General features: G+C 38.6%; 1 protein-coding gene across 6 annotated transcripts in view; it reads right to left on the bottom strand.

Annotated features, from left to right (window-relative positions):
* SEC24C (SEC24 homolog C, COPII coat complex component) overlaps positions 1-19,175 on the bottom strand; it is a 220,176-nt gene that overhangs the window by 85,029 nt on the left and 115,972 nt on the right. For all 6 annotated transcript variants that reach the window (XM_033941868.1, XM_033941866.1, XM_033941871.1 and 3 more), the window contains one exon: positions 9,437-9,564. In XM_033941868.1, coding sequence (XP_033797759.1) covers positions 9,437-9,564 — 128 coding nt within the window. The remainder of the gene's footprint in view (positions 1-9,436; positions 9,565-19,175) is intronic.

Here is a 19,175-nt window from a genome sequence, read left to right as displayed (position 1 = left end):
AGATCGGAGAACTAAAGGCAAAGGAGAACCGGCATGGCTTACCATACAGGTGAAGGAAGCCATAAAAGAAAAGAAGGACTCTTTCAAAATATGGAAATGCACGAAGACAACCGAAGCCTGGAACAAACATAAAGATGAGCAGAAGAAATGTCACAAAGCGGTGAGGGATGCAAAACAGGACTATGAGGAAAAAATAGCCCGGGAGGCCAAAAACTTCAAGCCCTTTTTTAGATACGTGAAGGGGAAAAAACCTGCAAAAGAGGCAGTGGGACCCCTGGACGACAAGGGAATAAAAGGGTACATCAAGGAAGATAAACAAATCGCAGACAAACTAAATTCCTTCTTTGCCTCCGTCTTTACGAAGGAGGACACCTCAACAATACCTGAAGCGGAGAAACTGTTTACAGGAGAAATAGAGGACAGCCTCACCACAGTTGAAGTGAACTTGGATCAGATATACTACCAGATCGACAAACTTAAAAGTGACAAATGCCCTGGACCGGATGAAATTCACCCGAGAGTCTTGAAGGAATTGAAGGTTGAAATCGGAGAGTTATTGCAAAAACTTGCAAACCTGTCAATCAGAACTGGACAGATACCAGACGACTGGAAGAAAGCAAACGTCACACCAATTTTCAAAAAAGGATCGAGAGGAGAACCGGGCAACTATAGACCTGTGAGTCTTACGTCTGTCCCCGGCAAGATGATTGAATCACTGATCAAGGATAGCATAGTTCAGCACTTGGACACACACGACTTGATGAAACCCAGTCAACATGGATTCAGGAAAGGGAAATCGTGTTTGACGAATTTACTCCAATTCTTTGAGACCGTGAACGAGCAAATTGATAGTGGAAAGCCGGTGGACATAATATACTTGGATTTCCAGAAAGCGTTCGACAAAGTTCCACACGAAAGACTTCTCAGGAAACTACAAAGCCATGGCATAGAGGGAGATATACAAAGATGGATAGGCAAATGGCTGGAAAACCGAAAGCAGAGAGTGGGCATAAATGGGAAGTTCTCTGACTGGGAGAAAGTGACTAGTGGTGTACCCCAGGGCTCGGTACTTGGGCCGATCCTTTTTAATATTTATATCAATGACTTGGAAAACGGAACATCCAGTGAGATCATCAAGTTTGCAGACGACACAAAACTCTGCTGGGCAATCAGATCGCAGGAGGATAGTGAGGAACTCCAGAGCGATTTGTGTCGGTTAGAAAAATGGGCGGAGAAATGGCAAATGAGGTTCAACGTGGAGAAATGCAAGGTAATGCATTTAGGCAGTAAGAATAAGGAATACGAGTACAAAATGACAGGTGCAACTCTGGGAAAAAGTGAACAAGAAAGAGACCTGGGTGTACTGATAGATAGGACCCTGAAGCCGTCGGCACAATGCGCGGCAGCGGCAAAGAAGGCAAATAGAATGTTGGGCATGATAAAGAAAGGAATCTCGAGTAGATCGGAGAAAGTAATAATGCCGCTTTATAGGGCAATGGTCAGACCTCACTTGGAATACTGCGTCCAACATTGGTCTCCCTACCTAAAGAAGGATATAAAACTGCTGGAGAGGGTGCAGAGACGAGCAACTAAACTAGTGAAGGGTATGGAGAAACTGGTATATGAGGATCGACTTAAAACACTGGGATTGTTCTCCCTTGAGAAAAGGAGACTGCGGGGGGATATGATCGAGACTTTCAAAATACTGAAAGGAATCGACAAAATAGAGCAGAGAAGATTATTTACATTATCCAATTTGACACGGACAAGAGGACATGAAATGAAGCTAAGGGGGGACAAGTTCAGGACTAATGTCAGGAAGTTCTGCTTCACACAGAGAGTGGTTGACATCTGGAATACTCTCCCAGGGGAGATTATTGCGGAATCGACAGTCCCAGGCTTCAAAAGCAAACTAGATGCATATCTCCTTGAGAAAGGCATATAAAGATATGGTGGCTATAAAATAAACCAGGTGTATACCTGGCGGGGCCTCCGCGTGTGCGGATCGCCGGACTTGATGGACCGAAGGTCTGATCCGGAGATGGCGCTTCTTATGTTCTTAACAAATGCAGTTGATGGATGGCATACATCGTCTGACTCGATGCTGAAGATACCTGGCATAAGCTGAATCCATACAATAGATGTGTGGCTGGAGAACTTGCCATGGCAAGCCATATGTGTCTATTGATAGTCTGGAGGTAGTAAGGATTGACATTAGGATGCCCATGGTACGGTTTGGAAGAAGGACTGTGAGGCATTAAATAGAATGGTACCAAAGAACATCTTAAGGAAGAAGCAGTACCAATAGAGTCCTCTGTCATTTAGTACTGCTACATTGATATTGAGAGAAATGACAGTACTGAGAAAATCACAGGTACTGAGCATCAGTGGGTACCGAGAATAGATAAGTACCGAGAAATAATCACCGTTACCGAGCATCAATGGATCTCAACTTATGACAGAGAGCGAGATCCGGTACCATAAGGCCTTGATAAGCTATATTTAAGCTGGGCTGGTATTGATGCAGAAGGGAAGAGAATCAATGTCAATTAGCATTGCAGCTTCATGGCCAGCCTTCCCCAGTACAGCTCCTGTTGTACACAATGAAGTGGATGCAACAGTACCGTGTGCTATGAAGGTGGTTCATAAGGTGCAGCAGGGTGCTGAAGTGTTGGTAACCCCAAGGAAGAGGCATGCAAGATGACAGCCTGCATCAAAGAATGATGGCACTGAAGGCATGCATCGAATGTGTCGCTTGTTGAGGCAGAAAAATGTCAATAAGCCCGAAATTAGAAACAGGTGAACTTTGATACTAAGTAACATCGTATAGACACTAACTTAAAAAAAAGGAAATACAGTGGTACCTTGGATTATGAGCATAATCCGTTCCAGGAGCATGCTCGTAATCCAAAATGCTCGTTTATCAAAGTGAGTTTCCCCATAGGAAATAATGGAAACTCGCTTTGATGCGTTTCCCCCTCCCCTCGAAGGCCCCCCCGCGATCAGGCACCCCCCCTGCGATCTGGCACCCCACTGCCTCGAACCGGCACCCCCCCGCCACGATTAGGCACCCCCCCGACACGATCCGACATCCCCTCCGACACAATTGGGCACCCCCCCCGCCGCTTCTTATCCTCATCTGGGCACTCTTGAAAATCGGCTTCCTCCTCTGCTGGGCCTTGAGCATCTGAGCATGTAAACCGAGGTACCACTGTAGTGGCAAAAATAAGGAAAAATTGAAGTGGGAAGGCAAACTTGACTGAGTGAAGTCCAGATATATCATCTTCACTCCGCAGAAAACAAAAAGCTGACAACCTTGCAAGCTGGCATCAGGCAGGAAGGCACTCACGCATGTGGGTTGCGGGCAGTCTTGATGTTTCAGTACACTTTAGCACTGTCTGTACCAAGCTCCGTGGATGATGTCACCCATCTGTGAGAACATGCTGCCTGCTTTTCCTGGGATAATTATCCATCGGTTGTTAGTGCGTATGGGAGGTAACAACTCTTCACATCAGAAAGCCACCATGGCATAATGCTGTTTGTCCTGATGATACTTCTAAATTTAGCTGCTTTCCATTGGCATCACAAAACCAAGGAGACTTTAAAAGAAACTAAACTATGTTCTAATACTTAAGCTTTGCAATATCTATACAAATAAAAAGTAAGAAAGTAGAAATGAACATAAAAATTGGGCTGAAAAGAAATACTGAACCTATTTTAACAACTTAAAAAAAGAACCATCATGAAATAATGTGTATTTCTAAATATTGGTGAAAGTCAACTTTTAGAATAGCCCCTTGTTTAGCCATTGCCCTGTATTTGATTTGACTTCCTGTTTGGTAGGGTTGGGGTGAACCTCAAAGAGAGTATGTCATGAGCAAACTGGAGATTCTAAATCTCAAAACTGAACAGAAAATACAAATGCCCACAAAAAAGGTATACAAGTTTCCTCTTTTGAAACAGATATTAAAATTGTCTTATTTGGCCACTGTTGCAACCTCTCTCATATAGTCTAATTCTATATGAAGTGTAAAGTAAAATACATAATTCCCCTCATTCTATAATTTTCAAACTTAGCACATAAAATTTTGTGCACAGGTTGTAAAATGGCATTCCTCTCTCTATGAACCAAATAATTTGGCTTTTGTTGTTGCCTTTTATACCTGTTTGGCCACTTAAAAATCATCACACCCAAGTTCCACTTCACCCCCTCAGGTTTTTATAGCCCAAATGCATTGTTATGCCCCCATATTTGGTGGGCATTTGCTCAGTTAATGTTTGTTTAAATGTGTAGTAGTTATGGGTGCTCTGTGGACTCAACTACCCAGAGAGCTTTGCTTCCAGTAGTCTGGGCTGCTTCCGCAGAGCATGGGCCCGCCTCCTTCTTTAGTCTGAGGAGAGCAGTGGCCATATTTGCTGAACACATGCCAGAGTGAGAGCCTGAGAGTGGTGTTCTCCCACCAGGTTTTTCACCCTTTAATTCTGACAATCAAATACAGCTTAGATTACTTCTAAGTCTGGCGAACTGTGTCATCTCCACAGTGTGGACACTCCTAGCATAGACATGATATGTTAGTGGAGTGAGAAGGAATGTACAGGCTTGAACTACATTGAACTATCATCTGACTGTAAGTTGTTTGCTTCGTTATTAAAGAACTGTTCGAGTGCAGGGGGAGGGGGAGGTTTGGGAGGATTCTGGTGGTGGTGGGGGAGTTGGTTTCTGTGGGTCTTTGTGAAGGAATGACGCGAAAGACTTGACTGTTCCTGCTATTTCTCTTGTTAGTTGTTGTTGGTTTGTTGTTGTATTGCTTGTATTTATATACCCGAAAAATTTAATAAAAATGATTTAATTTTTTTTTTTTTAAAAGAACTGTTTAATTGATTCAGAGTCTGACTGGTGACATCAAGATTAAGGAATTAGGGGTTGGCTGAGCAGGAAACTCTTACAGTGGCCAGTAACTTAGAAAAGTCCTTGCTTCAGTACATAAACCTGAGGACTATGCAGAGAGCTGTATCTGTATAGTAGAAGTTAGACAGCAACATGCAAGGCCCTGCATTTTGTAGCATTAAATCTTAGCTGCCAAATTCAAGTTTCGTCGGGAGCCCAAGGTCCCCCGTCGTGTTGTCGTCATAACATCTTCAGCAAAGAGGCAAACCTTGCTAGTTAGCCCTTCAGTAATATCATGTGCAAAAAATGTTAAAATGAACCAGATCAAGAACCGAACCTTGCTGCACACCAATGGTATATTTCCTCAAAGCAAAAGCAATTTACAACTATCTTCTTCCATTCAACCAGTTCCTAACCCAGTCACTTATGGCCCATACCGAGGGCATTTGGTTTTTTTTATAAGTCATCTATGTGGAACTGTGACAATAGCTTTGCAAAAATCTAAATACATCACCATCCAGTGGTCTCCTTCTATCTAACCTTCTGGTCACTCAGTCAAAGAAATTAATCAGATTTCTCTGACAAGACATGCCTTTAATGAAACCATACAATCTACTGGATTTCAGAAACCTCCCTGTTTCAGAACTGTTTCCATTAATTTTCTTACTACAGAGATCAGACTAATTGGCTTTTAGTTCCCAAACTTCTCCTTACTTCTGCTATTGTGGAGAGGGACCATATCCACCCTTTTCCAGTCCTCTGGGACCACTCTCAAATCTAGAGAAGCATTGAAAAGGTGAGACAGCAGAGCTGCTAGAATTTCCCAAGGTTCTTTCAGTACCCTTGGATGTACCGTATATTATAAACCGAGGTATCCTTTTTTTCCCTCCAAGGGGGGGGTGGGGGGTGGAGTGGACTAGAATATAAACCGGAGGTTAGAAACTTGGGTTATCATGGTGAGCAAATCCATAAAGACTGCCCACCTTTCCTCCCCATCAGCTATCTCCTAAGTCATTAAACATAATACAAATATCTGTGATGAATATATCCCAAAGCTAACATATTCACAACAAGACCCCTACATAGCCAAACGCAACTACAAGCAACCACAAACTTAAATAAATGTAGACAAAAATCTAATTTAAACTTCAAGAAGCCATATGCAGTTCAACACCAGAGAAAGAGAAACAACACTCTACATTTTGGAAAATAAAAAGAAAGCAGTATAAATGTACAGTAAAACTGTATCTTCTGTTCATGAAATTAAAAATATATATATATTTTTTTCTACCTTTGTTGTCTGGCTAATTTATTCATGTTTAACCCAGTTTCTGCTTTCTTCTGTCTTTTCTTAATTTTCTTTCAGGGTCTTCAGTCTATCTGACTTCTCTCTCTTTCACTTCCTCTCCTACATCAATCTCTGACTTTAACCTTTTCCTTTCAGTTTTCCTCCATTTATTTTTCTGCATCTCTATGCGCTTCTATTTACAGCTTTCCATCTCCCTCATCCTATTATTCTCCAGTTTTATTTGTTAACTCTCTCCCCCCTTCCAGCATCTTCTCTTTCTCCCTTTATTTTCACTCTTCTATCCAGTATCTACTGTCATGCCCCCTCCATCCAGCATATCCTTTTTCCTCCAGCACCTCATCACAGTTACCGGATGCTAGGGTCCACCTTGGGAGTTAGCACCCAAGAAAAGGATCTGGGTGTCATTGTAGACAATACAATGAAACCTTCTGCCCAATGTGTGGTGGCAGCCCAAAATGCAAACAGGATGCTAGGCATTATTAAAAAAAAGGATGGTTAACAAGACTAAGAATGTTATAATGCCCCTGTATCACTCCATGGTGCAACCTCATCTGGAGTATTGTGTTCAATTCTGGTCTCCTTATCTCAAGAAAGATATAGTGGCGTTAGAAAAGGTTCAAAGAAGAGTGACCAAGATGATGGAACTCCTCTCGTATGAGGAAAGACTAAAAAGGTTAGGGCTCTTCAGCTTGGAAAAGACAGCTGAAAGGAGATATGATTGAAGTCTTCAAAATCCTGAGAGGAATAGACGGGTTCAAGTAGATTGATTTTTCACTCCATCAAAAATTACAAAGACTAGGGGGACACTCGATGAAGTTGTAAGGAAATACTTTTAAAACCAATAGGAGGAAATTTTTCTCACTCAGAAAATAGTTAAGCTCTGGAACGCATTGCCAGATGTTGTGGTAAGAGCAGATAGAGTAGTTGGTTTTAAGAAAGGTTTGAACAATTTCCTGGAGGAAAAGTCCATAGGCTGTTATTGAGAAAGACATGGGGAAGCTACTGCTTGCCCTGGTTTGGTAGCATGGAATGTTGCTGCTCCTTGGGTTTTGGCCAGGTGCTGGTGGCCTAGATTGGCCACTGTGAGAGCGGGTTACTTGGCTTGCTGGACCATTGTCTGACCCAGTAAGGATATTCTTATCTCTTTCCCTCCACCTACCGGCCGCTGGGATGAGAGGGGGGGGGGGAGTAAGGAGTCAGCGGTGCCTCTGGATTGCTATGAACCCTGCTTCAGTCCCAGTCATACTAAACCAGCTGGCAATGAAGAAGCCAGATGTCACAGGGGCCTTCCCTCTTGCCAAGTCACTATAGGGTCTGCAGGTCTCGATCCCGCCCCCTCTGGTTACTTCCTGATTTTGAGGGGTGAGATTGAGACTATAACTGTTTTTTGGCTCTTTGGTTTTCCTGAAATGGTGCTTTCCTTATACTTCGCATCATGCTGTCTTTTAACTTTAAACCATATTGTTTTTCATTCCTTCATACTATGGTGGTTTAGTTTTCTCCATGCTTTTTTCTGGCTTCCCTGCACTTATGTCACTGTTTTTGCTTTTTGGCTTTCCTACAATGGTGCTGTCTTTTATTTTTAAATCATGTGTTTCCTTCATACTGAGGTGGTTGTTTTTTATGGCACGCTTATGACATACACTTTATTTTTACAGAGATCTTTCTTTTATTTGCCACTATGGAGGCATCCCCAGTAGCACAGCGTTTCATTATTTTTTTCTTTTTTATGTTTATTTTCAGCACTGATTGACATTTGATTTTGAAGTGTTTGAGCGCCATTTATCAGGTATGTTTTGAATTATACCTTCTTATGCTGATGTACTGCATACTGTTTGTGATAGGCTCAATCATTTTTTTAAAATTATGGTTATTTTATTTTACATTCAAAAGGATGTAAGTTAGTTTCTCTTGTCAGCATTGTATGTTTGCATTTATTATTCTTTTTATAATCTTTTACTATACTTGTATTATTTTATTATGTGTATTTATATTCATTCTTACTGTGTATTTTTTTATTGTGAAATTTTTTATTATGCTTATTATATAAGTGAATACCATAGTTATGATCCGCCAGTTCTTTCTGTTGTTCATTACCATTTTTATGTTCTGACATTATGTACAGTGTCATTGATACTATTCTTGGCTTTGATTGTGATATATATATACTGTATATATTTTTAGATCACCATCTGTACCCCTGAGGCAGGCTTTCATCACGAAGCTGAAACACAAACCACATTTGCAAGATAGATTGGTTAAGATATATTGTCTAATATGATATGTCTCGTTTTTAACAGTTGAATGTACATAATAAACTCCATTTTGTTTCAGGTTGTTGTGTACGGTTCCTTCCCCACTTTCTTTCTGAAGCAGAAATCTTCCCATGCATCAGGGTCTCGATGGGCTATACTGATGCTCGACTTTAAACGAGATTTGATGTCTCATCAATGCCAATGCATGCCCAGCATTCAGTGCTTTTCCAGGGTCCTTGTGGATTGATACTTCTGATACCAACTAAGAACTTTTCTTTCTGTTCCCAGTAACCAAAATTAATAGGTGGTGCAACAAGTAAAGTCATGTCTGAGACCAAAGCACAGTATGTGGGTGTCAACAACAAACCGCCAGCTTTTCTTGAGGGCGAGTGTCTTTGGTTTCTGAAACATCAGTCAAAACATAGCTACAGTGAAATCAAGTGACTTAAGTTGAAAATTAAACTTTCTGATGCTGCTCAATGCACTGATGATGGCATAAGCACAACAAATAGTAAAAATAAAGACTTTTTAAACCTGATGAAAATTCAAATTATGGTCTTCTAAGGGGGGAAAAAGGGACAAAATAGCTGGCAACCCAACATTATCTTGTGAAAAACAGGTTACTCTCCTGTAACCTCAAAGATATGATCTCTGGACTCTGAAAAAAACTGAGATAACCTTGTGAGAAAACACAGATACAGAAAGTCTCCACCCTCTTCCTAAACATGTGCAGGCCACAACTCTAATCAGCTCTGGCTCCTTTAAGGAGTTTTGCTTACACTGTCTCTGATCCACACTCCATCATATAGCATTACCTATTTGTGAGGGCTATGTGTCTTGCTTGTTCTAAGAGAACATTTAAAGTAGTGTCCTCTGGAATGAATATACAACCTTTTTTTTTTTTTTTTGGCCTTACTGTAGCGAGATCACTGAAACCACCTGTATAGAAATTTGCAAATTCCAGCATAAGGATATTTTTCTCACCTCATCTTGCGGCAGCATGGCCAGAGGCTTGATGACAGCAGCCAGTGGAACTTGAGATTGCTTTGCCATGTCTGAACTGGAAGGAATATTGTAGGATGTACATCTTATATATCGAGGACTTGCATTTCCTGGAGAGGGGGGTAAGGAAGATAAACAGAGAATTAAAATCATGGAGTTTATTTTACAGCACATTGTCTTACAGTGAACATATACAAATGAAAATCAGTATCTATGAAGTACTCCACTACAAGCAAATGTCAACTCACAGATCAAAGTATATGTAATAAAATTTCTTTTTAATAAAAATAGTATGTCTATTAACCTAAAACATGGATGTGCTTATGTGGCACATTTACTTACCATAATGGGTGTTATCCAGGGACAGCAGGCAGATATTCTCACGTGGGTGACATTATCCATGGAGCTCAGTACGGACAGTGCTAAAAGTGTACTGTCACTTTAAACTTCTCAAGAAGCTTTGAAACTGCCCGCACCGCACAAGTGCCTTCCCGCCCAAAGTCGGCTTGCGGTTCCTCAGTTTCATAAGCAAGCTAAAAAGCCAAACAGGTGAAGTGGGAGGGTGTGAAAATATCTGCTTGCTATCCCTGGATAACATAGAAACATGATGGCAGGTAAAGGCCAAATGGCCCATCTAGTCTGCCCATCCGCAATAACCATTATTTCTTTCTGTCTCCGAGAGATCCCACATGCCTATCCCAGGCCCTTTTGAATTCAGACACAGTCTCTGTCTCCACCACCTCATCTGGGAGACTGTTCCAAGCATCTACCACCCTTTCTGTAAAAAAGTATTTCCTTAGATTACTCCAGAACCAATCACCTCTTAACTTCATCCTATGCCCTCTCATTCCAGGGCTTCCTTTCAAATGAAAGAGACTCGAATCATGCGCATTTACATTATGTAGGTATTTAAACGTCTCTATCATATCTCCCCTCCAAAGTATACAGATTGAGATCTTTAAGTCTGTCCCCATATGCCTTATGATGAAGACCACATACCATTTTAGTAGCCTTCCTCCATCCTTTTTATATCTTTTTGAAGGTGCGGCCTCCAGAATTGTACACAATATTCTAAATGAGGTCTCTCCAAAGTCTTATACAGGGGCATCAATACCTCCTTTTTCCTACTGGCCATACCACTCCCTATGCACCCTAGCATCCTTCTAGCTTTCGCTGTCACCTTTTCAACCTGTTTGGCCATCTTAAGATCATCACATACAATCACACCCAAGTCCCGCTCTTCCATCATGAACATAAGTTCTTCACCCCCTAAACTGTACCATTCGCTCAGGTTTTTGTAACCACAAATGGATGACCTTACATTTCTTAGCATTAAATTTTAGCTGCCAAATTTCAGACCATTCTTCAAGCTTTGCCAGGTCTTTCTTCGTGTTATTCACACCATCACTCCATTGCAGATTTTGGTATCATCCGCAAACAGACAAATTTTACCCGACAACCCTTCAACAATATTGTTGAGAAAAAAACCTTCATTTTAGGGGAATTCCTGAAAGCCTAGATCAGGAAAACATCCAGAATACTGCAACTGCTTTGACAGCAGCTTTTTGGTGAGAAAACAGGGCAAGGCACCAGCTCCACTATTCTGAGATAGAGCAACCTATGAAGAGTGATTTCCACAGCATCCTTTTTGCAAGGAGTACCGCAGGGAAATGCATAAAGGTATCTGAATTAGAACTTGAAACACAAACACAATTATACCTTCAGGCTCACACTACCTCAAGCACCCACTGGCCTGAGGTTATCACAGCCCATTCATGGTAGAAGTGGCAGACCATGCCATCCACCTGAACCTCCAAAGGGCCCTGCTGACATACACTGTGGTCCTTTGACTTATGCCAGGGAAGACAAGGTGTCAAGATTAGAGAATGACACGGGGAAAAATTCTTTTTAAAAAAAATATTTTATTTATAAATTTTTCATTCTTACAATAATTTAATTTTACATAAACTTCAATTAATACATGAAAAATTGTAATTACAAATAATTCATCTTATCACATAAAATATAACCCTCCCCTTTTTTCATTTCTTAAATCCATGTAATATACATTCCCACCCTTCCCCAATCTAATATATCCATTACTAATGTGCTATGAAATCTGATCATTGGAATAACGAGTCAGTGGTTCCCAAATTTTCTTAAAATTATGAATATTTCCCTGTTGTAATGCTATTGTTTTTTCCATTCTGTATATATGACAGACTGAATTTCACCAAAATGTAAAATTTAGTTTGGTGTAGTCCTTCCAATTTTGAGTTATTTGTTGCATGGCGACCCCTGTCAATATTAATAATAGTTTGTTATTGTTTGCTGAAATCGGACTCTGAGTTCTCATTGCTGTGACAAATGAGTATCATATGAGAGTCCTACATGATTTTCTAGTAATTCATTAATTTGGGGCCAAATTAGTTTCCAAAATGCATTTATACAGGGACAAAAAAAAAATTAAGTGGTCTAATGTCCCGGCTTCTACTCTGCAATGCCAGCATCTATTAGATCTAGTATTATCTATTTTTTGTAAACGCATAGGGGTCCATAAAGTTCTATGTAACAAAAACATCCAAGTTTGACTCATAGATGCTGACTTTGTAGATCTTAATCTCCAGGACCTAAATCGTGGCCATTGAGATTCAGAAATTGTCTGACCAATCTCAATACTCCAAATATCCCTAAGTCCAGTTTTCTTTTTTTTGTTTAAAAATCCATTTAACAATTTATACCATTTTGCGGCTTGGTGACCCAAAAAATCCGCCTGGAAACATAGAACCTGCAGACTATATTGAGTATTAAGAGCTTTCCATTCAGGGAACCCTGCCTGAATAGCTTGCTTCAATTGCAACCATTTAAAATATTGTGTTTTATTTAATCCAAATTTATGTTGCAATTGTGAAAAACTAAGCATTGCTCCTTCTGAAATAACATCATTCAATGTTCGTATACCTGCAATTATCCATTGTTTCCAGACGATTTTGTATCCGCCAATCTTGATCCTGGAGTTTACCCAAATTGATTGATTTAATGATTTAGCAATTGGTTCTGGTGATAGATTACTAACACATCTTAACGTCTTCCAAGTATCCAATAAAATTCTGTTATCCTTATATCTTCTTGGCATGTTTATACTAATTAGATGTTCTGGATGTAGTGGGAACAGGAGCCGCCATTCTAGATATAGCCAATCTGGTACATTCTCCATGAGATCTGGGAGGATCCAATACATACCCTGTCTTAGAATATAGGCTTGATGGTACCTATAAAAATTTGGAAAATTTACCCCTCCCTCCACAATTGGTCTTTGTAAAGATACTAAAGCAATTCTGAGTCTTTTCCCAAACCAAACAAATTTTGTAAGAATATTGTTTAACTTTTTATAAAATGACCCCTGAAAAAATATTGGTATCATACTCATTTGATAACAAACCACAGGCAATATCATCATTTTAATTGTTTGGACTCTTCCCCACCAAGAAAGATGTAAAGGATTCCATTGCTCACACATTTCTGTTATTTTTTTTTAATAAAAGTTTTTCATTTTCTTTTACTGTATCTTCAATTGTATTTTTGATAATAATACCTAAATATTTTAATCCTTCTTTTTTCCAAATAAATGAATATGAATCAAATAATCCTTTGGTACAGTAAACATTAATTGGAAGAATTTCCGATTTACTCCAATTAATTTTATATCCAGAAAATTTCCCAAATTTCTCTAGAAGATTAAGTAAACTTGGAACAGTATTCCCCGGTTCTCTTAAATATAATAATATATCATCTGCATATGCAGAAAGTTTAAATTCCCAGTAAGAAAATGGGATTCCCTTTATCTCCTTAGTTTGATTAATTGCAATTAATAAGGGTTCTAAAACAATATCAAAAAGTAAGGGGGACAAAGGACATCCTTGTCTAACTCCCCTACGCAAGTTAAATCTATCTGATAAATTGTTATTAATATATAATCTTGCACCAGGAGAGCTATACAAAGTCTGAATCATTTTAATAAAACCGGGGCCTATTCCAAACCATTCCAGAGCTTGATACATAAACTCCATTCCACTCTATCAAATGCTTTTTCTGCATCTAAAGATAGCCTAAAAGCTGGATCATTCATATTTTTCACTAAATTTAAAGAGTGAAATGCTAATCTAGTATTGTTTGATGAGTGTCTTTTAGCAATAAATCCTGTTTGGTGTACATCAATAATAAAAGGAAGAGCTTTTGCCAATCTTATTGCTAATACTTTAGCAATCAACTTACCATCTACATTTAATAAAGATATAGGCCTGTAGTTTGAAACCAAGGTAGGATCCTTGTTTGGTTTTGGTAAGACAATAATTACCGAATCAGCCATAGTACCTGATATATTTCCATTATTTATTTGATATTGATACAAATTTAATAAATATGGTAAGATGATATTTTGAAATGTTTTATAGAATTCAACAGTATATCCATCACCACCCGGAGCGGATCCAACTCTAAGAGACTTCAATGCTGATTCTATTTCTTTTAAAGATATAGGATCTTCTAAACTTCGTTTTATATGATCCGGAACATTTGGTCCAATAAATGAGTTTAAGAAATTTAATCCCTCTTGTTCTTTATTTTCATAAGATTCAGAAGAATATAAATCTTTATAAAAATCAAGAAATTGTATTAAAATATCTTTGGTATTAGTGTGTGTGTTGCCTTGCGTATCTTTAATTGCAATAATCTTAGATTTCCTTTTTTTTTGCTTTAAGAAAATTAGCTAATAATCTTCCAGCTTTGTTTGAATTACCATAGTACTGAACTTGCTTATAGAAGATATCTTTCCTCACAAATTGAGAAGAAATCTCATTATATTTCGCTTTTATTTTTAATAAACTTTTTAATGTATTATGTTCCCAGTTCTTAATTAATTTATTTTCTAATACTTTAATTTGGTTTTCCAAATCAACATAGTTTTTTAAGTTGTTTTTTGATAAATGCTGAATATGAAATAATATTTCCTCTTATTGTTGCTTTGAATGCGTCCCACAAAATCTCAGCATTAATATTGTCCGAATTATTTATTTGAAAAAATCCATTCATCTTTAATTTAAAATCTTCCAGAAAGTTCGAATCCGCAAGTAAAGCATTATCAAATCTCCAAATTGGATTGAAGTGTACTATATCATTATTCTTAAAGTCAATCCACACACCAGCATGGTCTGAAATTATAATGGGATCAATAACTGCATTCATCACCCGCTGCGCTATATTATTAGACACGAATATATAATCAATTCGTGAGAAAGATTTATGGACCTGAGAACAAAAAGAGAATTCCTGATCATTAAAATGAAGAATACGCCATATATCAACTAAATTACAAGATTGAACCAAATTATCTAAACCTAACGATTTCATAATTCTACTTGGTCTCTTATCCAAAATTGGATCCATTACAGCATTGAAATCCCCTGCTACAATTAAATTAGAAGCAGCCAGTGGTAACAGTAATTGTTGAACTTGTTTGAAAAACTCCATTTGATTCAAATTAGGAGCATATAAATTTAATAAATCCAGGGTTGTATTTCCCAGAACCATTTTGATATGCACCCATCTTCCTAAAGGATCATAGTTTATTAATTTGAAATCAGCATTGCACTTCCTATTTATTAGGACAGCAACCCCTGCTTTTTTCCCCATTGCAGGTGCAAAGAAGCATTTAGAAATCCAACCCCCAGATAACTTTTTAGATTCAATATCAGAAAGGTGCGACTCTTGAATAAAATATATGTCCGCATTTTGCTTTTTAAGGAACGTTAGTACTTTCTTTCTCTTAATAGGATGATTTAAACCATTGACGTTAATAGAATAAATTTTTATATCCATCTATTTTATAATTAAATTTTGGCAAATATTTCTAAAATAAAAAAGATGACCAGACCTCAGCACATTAAGTAAATATAATTCATTTATCCAATTCCCCCATCCCTTTCCCCCCCCTAAAATAAGATTATAAAAGAAAAATTCAAATTTTACATTTATCCCATTTTCAATCCTCATCAATATATTATTACTGTGAACCCCCCTCCCTCTCTCTATGCTCCCTCCCTTCCCCCCCATAATCATTGTCTGACCTGGAACACACATTGGTATAGCAGACCCTAAACCCCCTCCCCCCAGACAACTAATATCCCTCCATATTGAATTAACACATCTCAAAAATTCAGCTATTCTTTTTCCCCCTCATATTTAATATTTCATTATTTATATCCATACATATTCAATCATTCAATTAATAATTATTATCATTAATATTAATATTTCATTGTAGCAAATAACATAAAATTATCTATAATGAATTCAAATATAACTATTCAAATAAATTTTCATTCATATAAGTTATTCATATAAATAATAGTATCTTAAAAATCTTTATCTCTTCTTTAAAAATCCCAATTCCCAGATTTAACCCTTTATTTAATAATTTTTGTATTTCATATCAATTAGTATCCAGGTAAAATATATCATTATATTAAGAATCATATTTAATTAATTCATATAAATTATAAATATATCTTCCTTTCAAAGTAATATATATCCTATCTTAATATTTTGTTAACATTTTCAATTTTAACTATAATTCCATGTACATTAAATATTCATTGTTAATTTAAATATATTCATTCATAGCGTTAATATATTACTAATACTAGCATCTAACCATTTATTTATAACATTCTCATTTAAAAATCAATCGTAATATATTCAATATAAATAAATATTTGAATAAAATATATATTTTCATATTTATTAATATAAGTCTAAAATTATTTCCTATTTTATTAATAATCCCTTTTGAAATATTTAATATCCTATATTTATTTCCTCAAATATTGTTATTCAGGATGGTTAGTAATTAGTAGTTAGGTAAATATATATATTATATTATATTTATAATATCTCTCATAGATAATTAATTTCTTGTTAAATTAAAAATGTATCAGTAAATTCATAATATTGAAAAATTAGTCAAAAGATCTTCAAATGCAATAAAATGCAGTAAAAATAACTTGGACCAATATCAATTCACTTCTTTTTTCCTTCTGTCTTCTTTTTTTCCCCCCTTCTTTTCTTCTCTTCAAAATGAGTCTTCTCCATTTTCTCTTTTTCCTTTAATCAATTTTCCTTTATGTAGACATCGGTTCCTCTTGTAATAGAAATTCTTTAAGTTTTGCAGGATCTTGAAAATTCCAGGACTTATTTCCAGTAGATATTCGCATTGTAGATGGATAGTACAAGCCGTACATGTAACCTTTTTCTTTCAACTGCTGCCTCAGCATAAGAAACTGCTTTCTGATGTTTGCAGTGTGTTTTGCAAAGTCTGGAACCAATAACAATTTAGACCCTTTATAATTTAAATTTTTGTTCGCTTTTGCTACTTTCAGGATTTCTAAAGCTTGCTGGTATCTCAAAACTTTAAAAATCAAGGGTCTGGGGCCATTCTGATTCACTGGTTTTTTTGAAGGGATTCTATGTGCCCGTTCTATTTCCAATGGCCACTTGGAGTTTAACTGTAACAGTTTAGGTAGTAAGATCTCTAAAAACTGTACAGTGTCTCCCCCTTCAAGATTTTCAGCCAGTCCAAGCACTCTGATGTTCTTCCTTTTCCCCCGATTCTCTAAGTCTATCAGCTGATTTTTCAAGCTTTCTACATTTTGTCTTTCACTGTCACACTTTTGTGTGACAGTTTCCAGCAGTTCAATTCTCTCCTCAATCACAGACATCCTCTGCCTGTCAGTCTGGATCTCCTGCCTCAGACCCAGCACCTCCTCCTTTACCTCCGAAATTTTGCCAGCATTGTCTGTCAGCATTAATTTAATTTTAAATAGCTCCGCCATTATATCTGCTTTATCTGAGAATTCCTCTGTTTCCAACGGGATCGGGACACTCGACGGCGACACCTGAGTCACTTTAGATCTTTTTGCCGATACACCGGAAGTGCACGGCTTCTCTGATTTGCCTTGCTGTGTGGTAGCCATTTCAGAAGTTATTTTTTGTTTTTTATAACGCGGGTGAGTGATTCTTAGCAGCTGTTTCCTTTCCGTTAGTTGTCTGAGTTCAGGGAGCTCCGCGGTTATGCGACCATTTTGCGCGCTCCAAGCCACGCCCCCCCTGACGGGGGAAAATTCTGTCCCCGTCCCACCATCCTCTTCACCGCCCCGTCCCCGTCTCTGCCGTCCCCTTCACCGCCCTGTCCCCGTCTTCAGCATCTTCTCCTCTCCATCCCCCCACCCCAGCACCCTTCACGCAGTCCAGCAGCTCCCTCCCGCCGGCCAGCCGTGCATTTCCCTCCCTCCTCCTCCCTCCCTTTCCCTTACCTTCTCTTGTGGCAAAACTGGCAATTTCTATAAGACTATGTGCTGTATTACAGCCGGAGCCTTGAAGTCAGGTTGCCTGCTAGAAAAGTCTCCTCCGATGCAACCGGAAACAGGAAGTTGCATCAGAGGAAACTTTTCCAGCAGGCAACGCGAAGCAACTTCAAGGCTCTGGCTGTAATACAGCACATAGCCTTATAGAAATCGCCAGTTTCAACTAGAGAAGGTAAGGGAAAAGGAGGGAGGGAGATGCATGGCCAGACGGCTGGCGGGAGAGAGGGGGCTGCCGGATCGAACGCTCGTTCACCGCGCATGCTAACCATTTACCGCTCCACGGGGCGGTGAATGGCCGTGTCCCCGATCTTGCGGTGACCTTTTTTTTGGTCACCGTTTTGGCAGGTTACCCGCGGCTAGCCGCGGCTAACAACCACCGTGTCATTCTCTAGTCAAGATCTCAAGCTTAATGCTCGACACAAGTGCCCTCCTCCTGCAACTTCAAGGCCAAAGAGCCGACTAGAAACATTACTTAAGTGGTATCAACCTCAATCTTTGGAATGAGACCCGTCTCCAGTAGAATAAGCTGTTGCCTGAGTGTGGTTCCCTCTGTCCTTATGCATATAGGAGTTTTTTTGTTTGTTTGTGAGCCAATTTTATTTTCCTAACACACAGTCAGGAAAATAAAGCCAATTACCAAAAAAGAAAAAAAAAATATCTTTGCCCAGTGGTAATGGGAGATGGAAAAACCTCCCTCCCTCCCTCTGACACGGGGATCCCACAGGGACCACTGTCAAGCCACAGTGCTAAGTGCAAGTCCATGCAGCTCGACCAGGGTAAGGGCTATGGCCTGAACCCCAGAAGCAACTGGCTAAGGGACTCACAGTCTGGAGGCTGTGGACCATGGTCTGGAAAGTTAGGCCCAGCAGAAAACCTGCTACATTTGTCCAGCTTACATCATCCCCTGGAAGTAGAGAAATACTGAAGGTTTCCATGCTGCATCAGCCCTTATACCAGTAATGTCAGTGGAAGACTTCAGTTTCTCTGCCTCCATCTGTTGGTAGAGGGACAACACTAATTTTATTCAACGTGCAGAAGAATGAAAAGGAAATAGGTCTTACAGTTTGGTTTGCCACAAAATTATTCTAGTACTCATTTTGGATCTGTTTCCTTAGTGAGGGGGTTATTAACTTATTCAAATTATGTGACAAACAAGTGTGGGTTGTACTGATTCTGCATGTTTGCATTGCTGCTAGTTCTTTAATAAACAGACCACTAAAAATTAATAGACAAATAAGAAAATAAGAAAAAATCTTGAATTTTCCCCGATATACCTTTGAAGAACTAGATTGGATAAGCCA

This window comes from Geotrypetes seraphini, chromosome 4 (genome assembly GCF_902459505.1).
Source record: "Geotrypetes seraphini chromosome 4, aGeoSer1.1, whole genome shotgun sequence".
Classification (NCBI taxonomy): Eukaryota; Metazoa; Chordata; class Amphibia; order Gymnophiona; family Dermophiidae; genus Geotrypetes; species Geotrypetes seraphini.
Note: the sequence above shows the minus strand (reverse complement) of the source record. Positions and strands in the feature narration are given on the sequence as shown.